Source organism: Buteo buteo, chromosome 7, assembly GCF_964188355.1.
Source record: "Buteo buteo chromosome 7, bButBut1.hap1.1, whole genome shotgun sequence".
NCBI classification, from domain to species: Eukaryota; Metazoa; Chordata; class Aves; order Accipitriformes; family Accipitridae; genus Buteo; species Buteo buteo.
Window position 1 is genome coordinate 13,659,639 of NC_134177.1, and position 13,460 is coordinate 13,673,098.

Below are 13,460 nucleotides of genomic sequence, written 5' to 3' on the forward strand. Positions count from 1 at the left end.
ATACATAAGAAAAAAGACTGTTTTCAACACATTGCTTTGATAAGTTTACAACGCATTTTAAAATGAGGAAAATAAAAACCTCAGACCCAGTAGAAGCAGAAATGGAAGAACAGACCATACCCCCAAAATCACCTGGATTTTTGTGTATCGATTTTACTGAAATGGGAGACAAAAACCCCATTCTCTAATTTAGAGGAAAGTTTTTTGATGAGCTGGACATAAGCAAACCTTTGTGACTCTGGGAAAGGCTTTGAATTCAGGAGAAGAAATCACTTAATTTTTTAGCATGACAAATTTAGTGTCACTTCCCACAGATGGTGACATTACACAGAGCATCCTTCAGGGTAAGGACCACAGGAAAATTCTGCTACCTTCACTGGGATTGCATATGAGCCAAATTATAGTCCCAGTTCACTCCCAGGACTTCTTTCAGGAACACTATGCAGCACATGGACACCAGAGTTTAAGCCAATGCAGCTCTAGTCCCTGACTTGTAAAAATGACATTAAGGCAATAGCAGAAAAGGAAGTACAGAAGAAGCAACGTAGCTACGATTTTCCAAAAGTTTTTAAAATGCAGTAGCTGATGATTTGCCTCCTTGATCTGCTGCTGTGTAGGCACTGCACACAGGCACTGGCACTGCCTGGGACAGATGTTTGCTTCTCCAACTAGAAATGGATTTCAGCAGAATCACCCTCCCCCTGCTCCGCTGTGCAGGTCTTCACCTATTAAGCTGCCTACAGCAACTAAAAGGTTACAAGTGCGCTCAAATAAAGCAGAAATCCAGAGGGAAATGTTCCAGAACTGTTTTAAACATTCAGCTTGGCATGAAATAAAATTCCCACAGTTTCTGTCCTTACTAGTCATGAACAGGAAGACTTACTACAGGTACCTGGCTTGACAGAGCACAAGTCTTGAACTAAAAGAAAAATACCAGTAACTATCCTGGCGTGGGGTGTTTGGGTTTTTTTGTTGGTTTTTTTTTTTTCTTCTTTTTAGCAGGGAAATTCAAAGAATAACACTGTTTTCCTCAGGGAAGGTAACAGCTACAAGGCAGAAGTTACTGGGATAAGAGGCTGATGCTCAAGATGTCAGCGGCTGCTAAATACTGACTGCACGGTGTTCTGCAAAGTATTTCATATCACACAACAGGATAAAGACCATCAGATCCCAGCAGCAGAGGTTATATACCTCCCAGCTTCGCACACACGCCCAGCTCCTGGAACACAGCATCGGTTCGGTTTGTCTGAAAGGGAAACACCTCTGGCAGAGGGCACTGGGGTGTTACTGGGGGCGGGGGTCGGGGGGCTTTTCTCTGCAAACTGAGGCAGATCATTTTCGGCGTTATACTAGGTTGCACTAAAAGACAAACAAAACCATCGCTCCCCCAAACCAAAAAAAAAAACAACCCAGGAGAAGCACAGGTAAGCCAAGGCTGGACAGAGTCCGAGTTGTCATCCAGGATGCTCTGTGTCGGGAACAGGCCACGACCACTGACCGCACGCATCGGTGAGAATGCAGAGGGGGACCATGCCCGGGCGGCTTGAGAGAGATGGAAGCGGGCTGGGGGGACACACACCCCCCACACCTGGGAGGTTCGGGAGGACGGAAGAGCGGATAACCTTTCGGAGGGGGAAAGGGGGGAAGCGGGAGGTGCCTACCTGGATGTAGGCGCGCTGCAGGTAGCTGTAGGGCACCCTGCGCTGGAAGTCGGCGCGCACCTCCTCGGCGGCTCGGTGGCGGGAGGCGGCTCCCAGGCGCGGTTCCTCGCAGCTCCGCACGCAGCCGGCGCGCCGCAGCACGGAACCGAAGAAGGGCAGGTCACCGCCGGCTCCGGGACCCGGCGTTTCCAACCGCACCTGCCCGCGGCAGCGCCGCCGGCACCGCAACCGCGCGGCCCGCAGCTCCCGCCGGCTGCGCAGCGCCCGCTCCAGGCACCGCGCCGCTCCCGCGAAGTCGCCGCCGTAGTACGCTTCCACGCCGCTGGCGTACAACGCGTCGAAGGGCTCCAGCGGGTCGCCTTCCCCCGAGCACCCGCCGCCCGCCCGGCACTCCGCCGGCAGCAGCAGCAGCAGCAGCAGCAGCAGCAGAGCCCCCCAGGGCCGGCTCCCGGATGCCATGCCCGTGCGATGGGGAGCGGGGGGCCGGGCACCGCGTAGCGGGGCTCGGTGCGATGGGGTTCCGGCGGCGGGTTGCAATGGGGGAGCGGTGCGGTAGGGTCCGCGTAACGGGAGCCGGGCACCCTGCAACGGATGTCGGGGCAGTGGGATCCGGGTGGGGGGGGTCCGTGCAGCGGAGCGCGGTGCGGCAGAGCCCGGGGGTCCGTGCAACGGCTCTCGGCGCAGCGGGGCCGTGGGGGCCGTGCCGAGGGGCTCCGCTTGCGGCTCTGCCCTAGGCGGTAGCGGGGCCGCGGCGCGGCTCCATGCACGCCCGGCGCTGTGCCGCCCTCCCGGCCCGCCGGCACCTCTTAAAGGGCCCCCGCGCCGCCGCCCCGCCCGCGCCGCCGCCCCGGCCCCGGCCCCGGCCCCGGCCCCGGCCCCCCCGCGGCGAGGTGCTGGTGGTGGTGCTGGTGGTGGTGCGGAGGGGGCGCAACCAGCGGCCGGGCGCCGCTCGGAGCATCCCCGCTCCGTGTCTCCGGGGGGGGGGTTTTAAATGACGTCGTGAAAGTTAAAGCGCCCCCAGCTTCCCCACGTCTGGCGTCGTTATTCGGAGGATGCTTTTTTTTTTTTTTTTTTTTTTTTTTTTGTCCCTCTGCGAGGCTGTTGCTTGGAGCCGTTTTTTTCGCTGGGTTCTCCACCCCCCGAGCCCCTCTTGCCCCGACAGCCTCCCGCCGCTGGGAATTCTGCAAATAAATCGGCTGGGATGGGCACGGTGAGTGGCCGGTGAAGCCTTTTCAGCTCCCAGCTGTGTGTTCGTCTGGCTTCCTCCAAGGTTTCTCTCTTCCGATGCTGCAAAGCCCTGCCCTGCCAAAAATGTTACTCTTTTTTTTACATTAATTTTGAGGCATTCTTCTGATGAGACGTTCGGCAGTGCAGCCTAGTGACACATGAAAAAAAAATCTTAGCTGGCATTTTAAATAATCTCTGTGTTGAACACCTGTCAGCAAGAAGTTTTTCATATTAATACAGTTAATTTGGATGAAATCAGCTGTTCCTTAGTGAGAGGGAAAGGGCAAATCCTGGATCCCATTAGATGCTTTACTGGGCTCGAGTACTCCAAAGTCTGTGCGTACAGCACTGTGCTCGGCAGGGTGTCTCACAAGGGATTGTGGCCTTAGTTTTCAGACATGTCAGGAATAGCTCTATAGATGCTGGCTGTGTTTTCACAGACTGAAATAGCTGCAAATGGGAGATGCTTGAAACCCATTTGGTCCAGATTTTGTTACTGTATCAAGCCAGATGTTCCTCACGGTCATGCTGGGCTTTCCCCTCTGCTGCTCTAGTGGCTTTGATTAAATTGTGCCTTGTTTATACCGCTCTGTCGAGGACCAGAAACAGGGCTCAACACCCTCTCTTTAAGCAAGTGATCAGATTATGGAGCCTGGTTGACAACAGCTTCACATAAGGGAAGTTTTTTTCCGCATGGCTAGAGATTTATTAGAGTTCTTGGTGAAGAGTTTTCCCATCTGGCAAAGATTTCCTAATGATCCTCCTTGTTGCTTTCTTACAAATAGGCACAAAATGTTTTAAAGGTTTGGGTGGCCCGCCATCCTTCTGCCCTGCCAGACTGGTGTGCGATGGGGGAAACAAACACCCTGAATGGAGATCTCCAGCGGGAGAGGTACATGCCGTAACCACTTGCCCGTGCAATAGGAGTTCTCAGGTCCAGATAAAGCCTTTAGCAAGGGAAGGGTTATCACCACTCCTTGGGAACAGAGGTGACATTATGAGAGGGCTACTTCAACCTTCTCAAGGGTCACGGAGGTGCCAGTGGTGACTGCACAAGTTTAGAGTGGGAGTCAGCTCTGCCCCAAATCACAGAGATAAAGCACCCGGTTCCTTGCGTGCGCTTGCTGAAGGATGCACCTCAGATGATCTATTTGCAGAAGTGCTGTATGTAATTCCATATTGTTTCCAAGTCAGCAACATCACTGCACATGCAGTGATAACACTGAGGCCCTGCATAGGAAGGAAGGCAGAAAGCACATGAATGACTGGAGAGAGAATGAAGTCAAACAAAATGTTTTATTTCAGACTGCTGCATTTTCTGATCCAGATGTTTCTTTCATTAAAAGACCTTTTTGAAACAGTAAAGAAAAGATTCTTAGTTCTGACACCCTGCAGCCCAATTCTGCTGCACTTCCTCCAGGGTTTTCTCCGTAGGCATCCACTCGCTCTAGGACCAGACTGCCACTACCCCCGCTTTGCAGTCCTCCTGCCTAGTGTCGTGCTTGCTTTGTTCACAAAAGTTTGTGCTTTCCCTCACCTTGATGCTTCAGCGCTACCTAATTGCAGCAACGAGCTCAAAAATAGTTGGCGCATACAAGGCACTCAATAGAGGATATCTCCAGGGCATTCAGTGCAGTTGCTTGAGCAATCACCCTTATTTTTATACCCCTGCCGACTGCCTAAATGAAAAGGCAGCAACCAGATGGAAAGAAGTTTGCCGGTCCCCTGACTGGGGGTCTTGTTCTTGCAGAAGATCTGAACTACGACAATTCAGCAATGCAGCTGCTACAGGCAGCACGGTAGGCAAGGTGGGCTTCCCTTCTTAGAGTTGGAAAGGAGCTGGTTTTAGAAGCCTTACACAGGATTTCACCCAACAGAGCAATTACTAATTTCGGATGTTACAACTCTGAATCAGGCCCCAAGATGCCTGAGATATCCCTCATGCCTCTAATGAAAGGAATAATTCTAAAAATGTAACAACTCAGCTCGTGTTCAGATGTTGATCCTGGCCCCTGTGCAGTTGTTTTGAAAGACCTTTTCCTACGTAAATAGATTCATCTGAAGCTTTTTTTTTTTTCTTGAGGAAAACTCTGATATGTGGGTCAAACCACTGATGATTTGGCAACAAGATAAGAGCAAAGTTTAGAATGCCTTTCAAAATGGCTTTTCAACATGCACTTTACAAGCAGACCTAAGTTTCAAGCCCTCTCTGTTTCATTTGTAGACTTGCCTTCGTTTTTAATTCATGGACAAACTTTATAATTCCCAAATCAAACACAGGTGACCTCTTCAACCTGTACCTTTGTGAGAGAGTGAGCTTTGAATCAGATGGAAAAGTACAACATACCCTCACTGAAGGGCTTTGGTCCTTGCCTCATGTACAAAAGTCCAAGTTTATCGAATATATCAAAACCATTACTGAAGTGCTTCATGATTTAGACCTGAATCCAGACCTAAATTCTGTAGAATGCCTCCATCTACCCAACACATATTCAAGAAGGTGTGGGAGTGATTGTGAATGTCAGTAGATGTCAGGAAATTCATACCGAATAAATAGATGTGCTGCAATAATAATCATGTGCCACATTTTGGGACTCTCCTTCTAGGAAAAATCCATCATCAGAGTCACATAAAACTAGTCTATGTTTGGGAGGGGTAAAAAATGAATGACCAAGCAGGAATTTTCTCTGTAAATTATTATTCTTGTTATAGCAAGATGTAGCACATTGCAACAGAGCAGGATATGGATGGAGAGAATACAAAGCGCACGCTGGGGATGCCATCCCACCCCTCCAGGTTGTACCTGTTGTTTCTTTGCTGCTGACTTACAAACCTGCTTCCCCACAGCTGTTCCACTGTATGTTTGAGCCTCTGTTCTGGATGGGTTGCTGATGACTTGAGGTCAGCACAGGTGTACAGTAGGTCTTTAATTTTTCTTCCTAAACCTTTTCACTTTTGCTTCTTCTAGCAATATTTCTGTAGGCTCAGGACCTGGGAGCAGCTGACTCTGTTGTTTTCTCCCAAACAGACATCTGACCTGTGATCAAATGCTGTATGTTTTTCTTCCATAAACCACAATCACGAGAACCCGGGATGTCCTCTGTCCTAGCAGACCTCTATCCTGACATTTCTCCAAAGCATGTCCATCTCATATCTTGCTGATGACAGCCTCCTTTTTTTTTATGACTTCCTCTTGACCTCTGCAGATGGAAAAAATTATTACCAGCAAAGCTTTGCTTACAATGTTGCTCAAAGTATCAAACCCACTTCTGTATCCTTCCTCACACACGCTGGCAAGGTCATCTCATCCTCCTTTGCAGCATCCAGTAACGTGCCCAGGCTTGTTCACATCTCTCTGCTACATTTCATTATTAATACCAGCCTCGACAGCTCATTCTTTTCTTGGTCTGGCCTATCTCTCTGCTTCGTTTCATGGGAGTTATTGTATCTCTGTCAGTTTTGGATAAGGTTTTATGCTCTAGAATTTGCCATCGCTTCTCTACTGCAGCACAAATCCAAACTAACTCCCCAAAGCCATCTCTGCGATGATCCCTCCATTGTGCCTCTCAAGGCTTTGGACGTATGCTTTAGTTTGCAAGCGCTTTGTGATACACAGAAACCCCTGTGCTGGATCTGTTACAAAAACCGTAATACAAGAGCCCAGACAAATACAACACAAAGCTTGCTGTTGGCACTCAGCAGAAATGCAATCACATAAATCACATAAGCAGAAGATCCTTGTGTCTTCCCATGTGTAGGCAACAGTATAACCTTATTAAATTCCAAGTGCCTGTACACTTTGCTTACTCGGAAACTTGGACTCTACTGCTGTTATAAATTAAAAAACCAATAAAAATAAAGTTCAAAAAGTACAAAATACACAACCACAGGCACACTGGTGTCTTGGAGGGGTTGGCCACATGCCTGTATCTTTGAGCTTGGATTTAAAACACCTCCATGGCCTATATTATTTAGGATGACAACAATTAATAACACTAAGGATTTACTATAGCGTGCTCTACATAGCACTGTTCCTACAGTGACAGCACAAAAAGTTTTACGTATTTAGAAAGAGTTGCTGTTATGAACAGGAAGGTACCTATAAATGATATAAACTGAGAAAATTTAATCATAGACTCATATGACACAGTTATTCTCAATGCATAGTCCAGAGTTAATGAGACGTGTGAATGGTTTCATTGTGTAACAGTCTGAACTTTAGCTGTAAGCTGTGGCAGTTTCAGAGGGTGAACAGGGTCCAATTCATGACTGCTGTAATTGGACCAAAGTCAGTGACATTGCCAAAATGATGGGTCAAGCGTAGAGCGTGTGCACGCACAGCCGGAGTCCGGCTATAGCTGTAGGAGGTCTCACACGTGGTGGATGGATGGGGGTGGGACGGACTATTTGAAGTGGCCAGTTTGAGTAAGGTTTGAAGGACATGAAATTCATCTAGGAAGTGTATAGCCACAGGTGATGCTGCTCTCCGACATGACTACAGTACCCTGTGGTGGTGTGTGAAGGGAGAAGAAAGACAGGGGATGGCGGAGACGTGCCACACATAGCAGACCTCCTGCCCAAAATCAGGTTGGTGGTGGAGATGAGAGTGTGAGGATGGAGTGGCCCAGGCTCCGGTGCAGCTGGCACGGATGTTTGCGGACTCACCATCTCTCCAAGGAAGAGCTCCCTGTGAAAACCATGACCAACAAAACCTTTGGGGGTAAACATCTGGTTGATTTGATTCCCAGGTTTCCTTGTGCTGGCAGCTCTGCTGCCTGCAACGGGGCTGTTCATGCTGAAAGCGTGAGGACTGAGCTGCTGTTGTGTGACATGGGAGAATCACAGTTCGTGAAAGTGAGATGTGGGCCTCAAAGTGGGACGAGGGAAAATACTCAAGGGCCCCTCAAGAGCTGTCTGAAACAGTTTGTATCTTTTAGTGGAAATGTCAAAGGAACCCCCTTTAAAATCAGTATAACTACGCTCAAATCCAGCTTGGCCATATTTTCCTCTGCGTGACCTCATGCTTGTTTTCCCTACGCATTAACTCATAATCTGGGCACCTTACTGCATTTGTTGTTTTTGTCATTCCCTTTATCAGTTCTTGGCTGGTCTCAAAATATCATTCAGCACTTAGAAAACATTGAAAAATAAGATTATGTGAAAGCCACAGGGCTGCTGAGCCAGCTCAGGTAGATGCTGCACCCCACCCCAAAGCATAACCTGCAAACAGCAAGGTTTTATCCACAGACCTTTCTCCCCGCGTTGCCCAGCAGTGAGAGACTGGGTCTCCAAGAGTAAATATTTCTTTTCGCCAGAGAGCTCTCCACGTGAGCCAGACCCCGACTTATTGTGGGAAGAAAGGAGGAAACGTCAGGCAGGGGGAAGAGGCCCAGTAGGAGGGCAACCCAACGGGAGAGAAAGGAGAGTTGCCGCAGGGGGAAACCCAACGTCCTGCCTGTGAAATTGGAGGAGGGGAGAGAGCTGCAGGGGAAGGCCAAGAGGCAGAGAAAGTCCACTGAGGAAACGAAAACAAATTGGGCAACGGTAGGACACACGCCGCAGAAAGGAGCTCCCTGGAAGAGGCACGGCTGAGCGCCAGCGGTGAGAACCGGGAGCGCTGCCATCCCCGGCAGGACCATGGCAAACACCAGCGGCTCTCGCTGCCAGCGGCATGACAGAGGCAGAGCGGGGGCTCTCGTGTTGCCAGTCTTCCCCAGTTCTAGTTTTTATGGTTCAGTGAAAAAGCAGGGGGTTGAGAGACTATAAAAGACATTGAGCTCACTTCTTTCACACGTATCAGGTTCCCTGTGGCTCCCCTTTCACAGTCCATCTTTCTTGTACATTAATGCAGTTCTGACTAATCCGACCAAAAGGCATAAATCAACATCCACAGGCTGATTGTCTACAACACGAGGGAAACTGGAAGAAACGGTGTGCAGTTAAGTATAAGTTGGTGTATCTCTGTACCTGCTCCCTGATCTCCTCAAAGACCTGCCCTGGTTAAAAGGCAAAACTCTTCATGAGAGTGAAGTGATTTTGGGGCAGATCATGGACATACTGTGCATGCAGAGAGGCCCAGAGGTGCTTAAAACTAAATATACTCCAAAGTGCATTTGGCAGAATCATTTTTACTGCAAGGTGCTAGGTTTATAAGGCAGTAGTTTTCATCCTAGAGAATCCCAAAATGCTCTGCTAATGCTATACACATAAAACTCACTTCAATACAGCTGCTAGGCAGACAGGTTGCTGGCACACTGCTTCCCACCCAGATGTGGGAAGGGAATAACCAACCCAGGACATCTCAGCAAAATCCTGTCTTAAGGGAAATTACCCCTGGGAAAGGAAGCAGAACTTGAATTCTTAACATTTTGTGTAATACACAGATCTCTGGGGGCCCTGGTCTCTCCTCATAGATATAATTCTGGAGGCAGAGTGCTGAAGCCAACTGCGTGGGCAAACAAGAGGAAACACCAAGATTTCAGAGTTGGGCTGTAAGTGTGCAACGGACCGAGCCTGGATTCACCTGGGGGTGGGTCTGTATCAGCTACTCTGCGCTGCTTGGCACCAGCTTGGTAACACATAGCAGCGGGGGTACCTCCTGCCCCCCAAACCATGAGAAACTTCCTAACACTTGATCAGCCCCAACCGAGAAGCCCAGCCAAAAGGAATCAGGAGACCGAGGGGCTGTGGCCAGCTGAGGTGTGCGGGAGAATGCACCATCATTCCTCCTCTCACCCCGTCCTTTGTACCTGTATCAATAACTGGGGAAAGCTGGATGCTGCACAGGTACTTTCCAGGGCCCTTCCTGCTGGAGAAAGGGCTGGGAGGGCTGGAAGGGATGAGTGGAAGAAGGAGACTAGAACGGGTGGCTGAATAACACCGCTATTTGCAGAGCTGCTGCAAGCCAGTGGAAAACATTCAGTTTGGGAACAATTCTGCCAATCCAAGCAATGACATGTTCCCTCATTCCCTTTTCTCTTTCCTTCTCTTTCCCTATGGCTAATCTTTAGGCTTTGTTAAAGCTGAAGTAAAGCTGGACAAATTCCCCTGAAACAGCATATTTGCTCTGGTTTCACAGCGGTATAAATTACAAAACAGTTGGGTATTGAAGCCATAGGATATAGTGGAGCAGTGGCATAAGGATGCAGTGTGACTCCAGTTTGCTCAAGATCAACCTGTGAGATCAGAATCTGCCTTGAGCTCCCCTGTGCCACCCTCTCCTTCCCTTCTTAGGGTTGCCAAGCTCCAGGGATGCCAGCTGCACGCCAGCCGGCGGTGGCACTGCAGAGGGTGACTGTAACATCAGCTGGGGAACATATGGCAAGAGCAGCAAATCCAGATGGTGATAATGAAGTGGAGAGGAGCAAATATCCTGTCTCATTGATGCGTTCCCTATAATTAGAGAAATTGCAGAAGAGAAACACTGCTGAAGAATGGGAAGGGAAATTGCCTCTCTGTTCCCTGTAGTGTAGTGCTCTGTGAAAGCTGACGTAGCTGCGATTAGTGGCTGTTTCCCCAAGGGGAGCAGATCCCCAGCACGCAAGGTGCTGTGCACCCAAGCAGGGAAGTGGGTGGCCTGAACTCACTCCGGACAGAACCAGCTTTCCTGACTCTCCTCCCTGAGACCTCACGTGGAAACACCCTTTGCTAGGTCGGGCACTGAAGGAGAGTGCCCCAGCAGAGAGGGTGTCACTGGCACAGGCTGTTCATTACAGCTTCAGCAGTTTCTCCAGGGCCTTTTTTGGCTGAGGACAGATTGGGGCAGGGAACAGATCTCAGCCTTACTGTAATCACTAAAAATAGACACCAATGTGCATTCGCTCCCTCTCTCCTAGATTGCATTACCTTTGGGACTCATCCAAAAAAAGATTTAGGAGGGTAGCCAAGAGGAGATCTCTGAATACAGTAGCAAGGACTCTGTTTTCCTTAATTTTCTCTTTTCTGTAATATGGCTTCTAGTGAAAAATAAGTAAGCCACAGACAGTGCTCCTTTTGTATCTGCTCCTTGCATCAAAGATCTCAGCTGTTAGAAATTAGAGTGTGGTTACTTCTTTGACCCCTGTAATTTCTGCAGAGAACAGTGATCTGGTCTCACAAGCATCCCTCTGGCCAAGCCTTCAGGACTAGGAGTGAAATTTTCTTAGTATGCCAGGCCAAGGGTTCTTTTTGAAGTATATGACCAGAGAAGGAGAGCTAAAATCTTCAGCAACCTTTTGCTGCCCTAATCCATCATACTCTGACAAGCGGATGGCTCAAACAGGCTGGATCCTTTACAGAAGGAGGAGGGAGGTTTCTCATGAGAAGTGGGATTTTAATGGCAAAAGAGATATGTGAAAGCTTTAATCTTTGTGCCAGGGTGCGTTTCTGTTTAAGAAGATTCTGACCTTTTTTGTCAGGAGAGATTGCTGCGAACCTGGCTTTGCAACTAGCTGGACTGTATATTTCTTTCTTTAAACAGCCTCCGTTGTTATAAGCCAAGAGGGTCACTCTGAGCAGCAGCTGCTAAAGAGGCTGGCGGGCGCCCCGAAGCAAAGGTCGGCAGAGCATTTCCAAGCAGGGTGTAGGGTGTTTCCAAGGGATTAGCAGCTGGTTGGGTGGAGATGCAGTCCTAAAAAGCATCTCAGGAGGTCCTTGGCCGCAGCTGGATGCTGATCTGGGGGGTGCCTTGTGCCAATAGAGCTAGTGCTGTTATGAATGACTACAAGCTTTTGAAACGATGCATGCTTGGAAATGCTGGGTTTGATGGTTTTTGAAAGGGGCTTCACAAACAGCCCTGGAAAGTGAGTTTCCCCTCGGGCTCACAGCTGTAATCGAGGGCAGTTTTGCTATGACTTTCTACCATGCTTTTTGCCATCCTGTGCTTCAGGACCTCAGCTCAGTTGGCACCTGCAAAGACAAAACTGAGCCTTTATTCATCGGTGGTGCTCCTGCTGCACTACGAACAGCAACTCCCTGCATATAGGCAAAATACAAAGCTCAGGCTTCCTTGTGGCGTTTGCCACTGGAACAGCCAGCAGAAACCCTTTTCTGCCAAGAGTAAGCAGGATGTGAGAACAAGAAGGGATTTGTACCCAGTTTTGGCCTCAGACCTCTTCTTGCCACTTTAGTCAAGACAGAACTTGAAATCTCTTCTCTATGGCAGTCCCTGAAGGGGCAGAGCAGAGCATCCTTATGGCCAGGAGGTCTTTTGGATGGAGTCCAGGCAAGGTTTTGTAGCTCAAGACTCAAATAGAGGCAAGACGCGTGACAGCACGCTTCTGAGGGAACAGGGCTCTTACTTCCCTGCTACCATCAGTCTCCATGGGATGCAAGCGCTCACTGTGACACGGGTAGACTCCAAAATCCTCCTTTGCCACCATGGAAGAAGCAGGCAAGGCAAGAGGCCACTCTGAGGGCTCAGGGATGCTTTCAGCCCTTGAACAGAGGTGGCAGAAGAGCCGCTCAGAGGGCAGAAGGACAGCACAACCTCCAAAATTTTCTGAATGCCAGTGTAGAAAATGCCACCAAATACCTAAGCCCTGCAGCAGAGTGGGTAAAGAGGCATAACATTACATTGGATGGGGTCCTTCAGCATTTCATGCAACCAGGCAAGGCTTTAAAAATGACAGAGCGCAAAGAAATAAGAAATCAGAGATGATGGAATATATGATCAAACTTATGCCCCTGTTTTGCAGACAGCAACATACCTTGGGACAAATTGTGCTGATATGTTACAGGATTTTTAAGCACATCTTGTGCTAATTTTCCAAACTTCTGGGAAAAGGAGACCGTATGGGGGATTTTGTACCTAGTTAATTTTATGGAGTGCATTGAGTAAAGGTGGATTTAGTTTCTGAGCTAGGCATAATTTCAAACATTGCTTTGTGTTTCTTCATTGGGGACGCAGGGTACGGTTTTATTGCCTTGTGTAAATTGCTTGTTGCTTTACTGAAGCATAAAAACACTTGGCAAGGCTACAGCGTCCCATTATCTTTCAATTGGGTGGGCAATAATTCCTTAAACAAACACAAAACCTTATTAAACTCTCAAATACCTAGAAATCAAAACAACTGAAGAACAGGGACGTCCAATATGCTGCAGGTAACGAAGAAATGAATGTGCTTTTTAACTACTGAACACAATTAAATCTGGAAAACCACCTTGAAAGCTAAAATAAAAGCAAGTCTGATGTTAGCACTGCCTGCAGTGTTTCCTTGTTTTTCTTTCTGCTTCTGTCTCTGCCTGTAAGCATGCTACGTTGCTGGTTATTAGCACTGACCAAATCCCAAGAATATGAGTGCTGCTCATATTCTGCTTCCAGACAAGTTTGCAGATATTAATCCAGTAAGGAGAGATGGCAAAGGAGAGGCTGGCAGAGTTTCTTGTGTTTGCTCAGCCCTTGGAGAGGGGCGAGTGCTGGTGCTGGACTCTTCACTGGGGCTGCTGCCGGTGCCTCCTTGTACGCACACGGGACGGAGACCAAGTCAACAGCTAACCCCCTTCTGCAGCATTTGTGCTTTATGAAGGCTGACCTCATCTCAGACAAACCTCAGCACATTCATCACTAGGAATTTGTGAGTCATCCCTGGGAAA

At 48.8% G+C, this 13,460-nt stretch overlaps 1 protein-coding gene across 1 annotated transcript in view; it reads right to left on the reverse strand.

Moving 5' to 3' along the window:
* Positions 1 to 2,515, reverse strand: part of P3H2 (prolyl 3-hydroxylase 2) — a 74,124-nt gene extending 71,609 nt beyond the window's left edge. Inside the window, exon 1 of the mRNA XM_075031628.1 lies at positions 1,662 to 2,515. Coding sequence (XP_074887729.1) covers positions 1,662 to 2,120 — 459 coding nt within the window. The 5' untranslated portion in view covers positions 2,121 to 2,515. The remainder of the gene's footprint in view (positions 1 to 1,661) is intronic.
* Between the last annotated feature and the right edge of the window lie 10,945 nt (positions 2,516 to 13,460).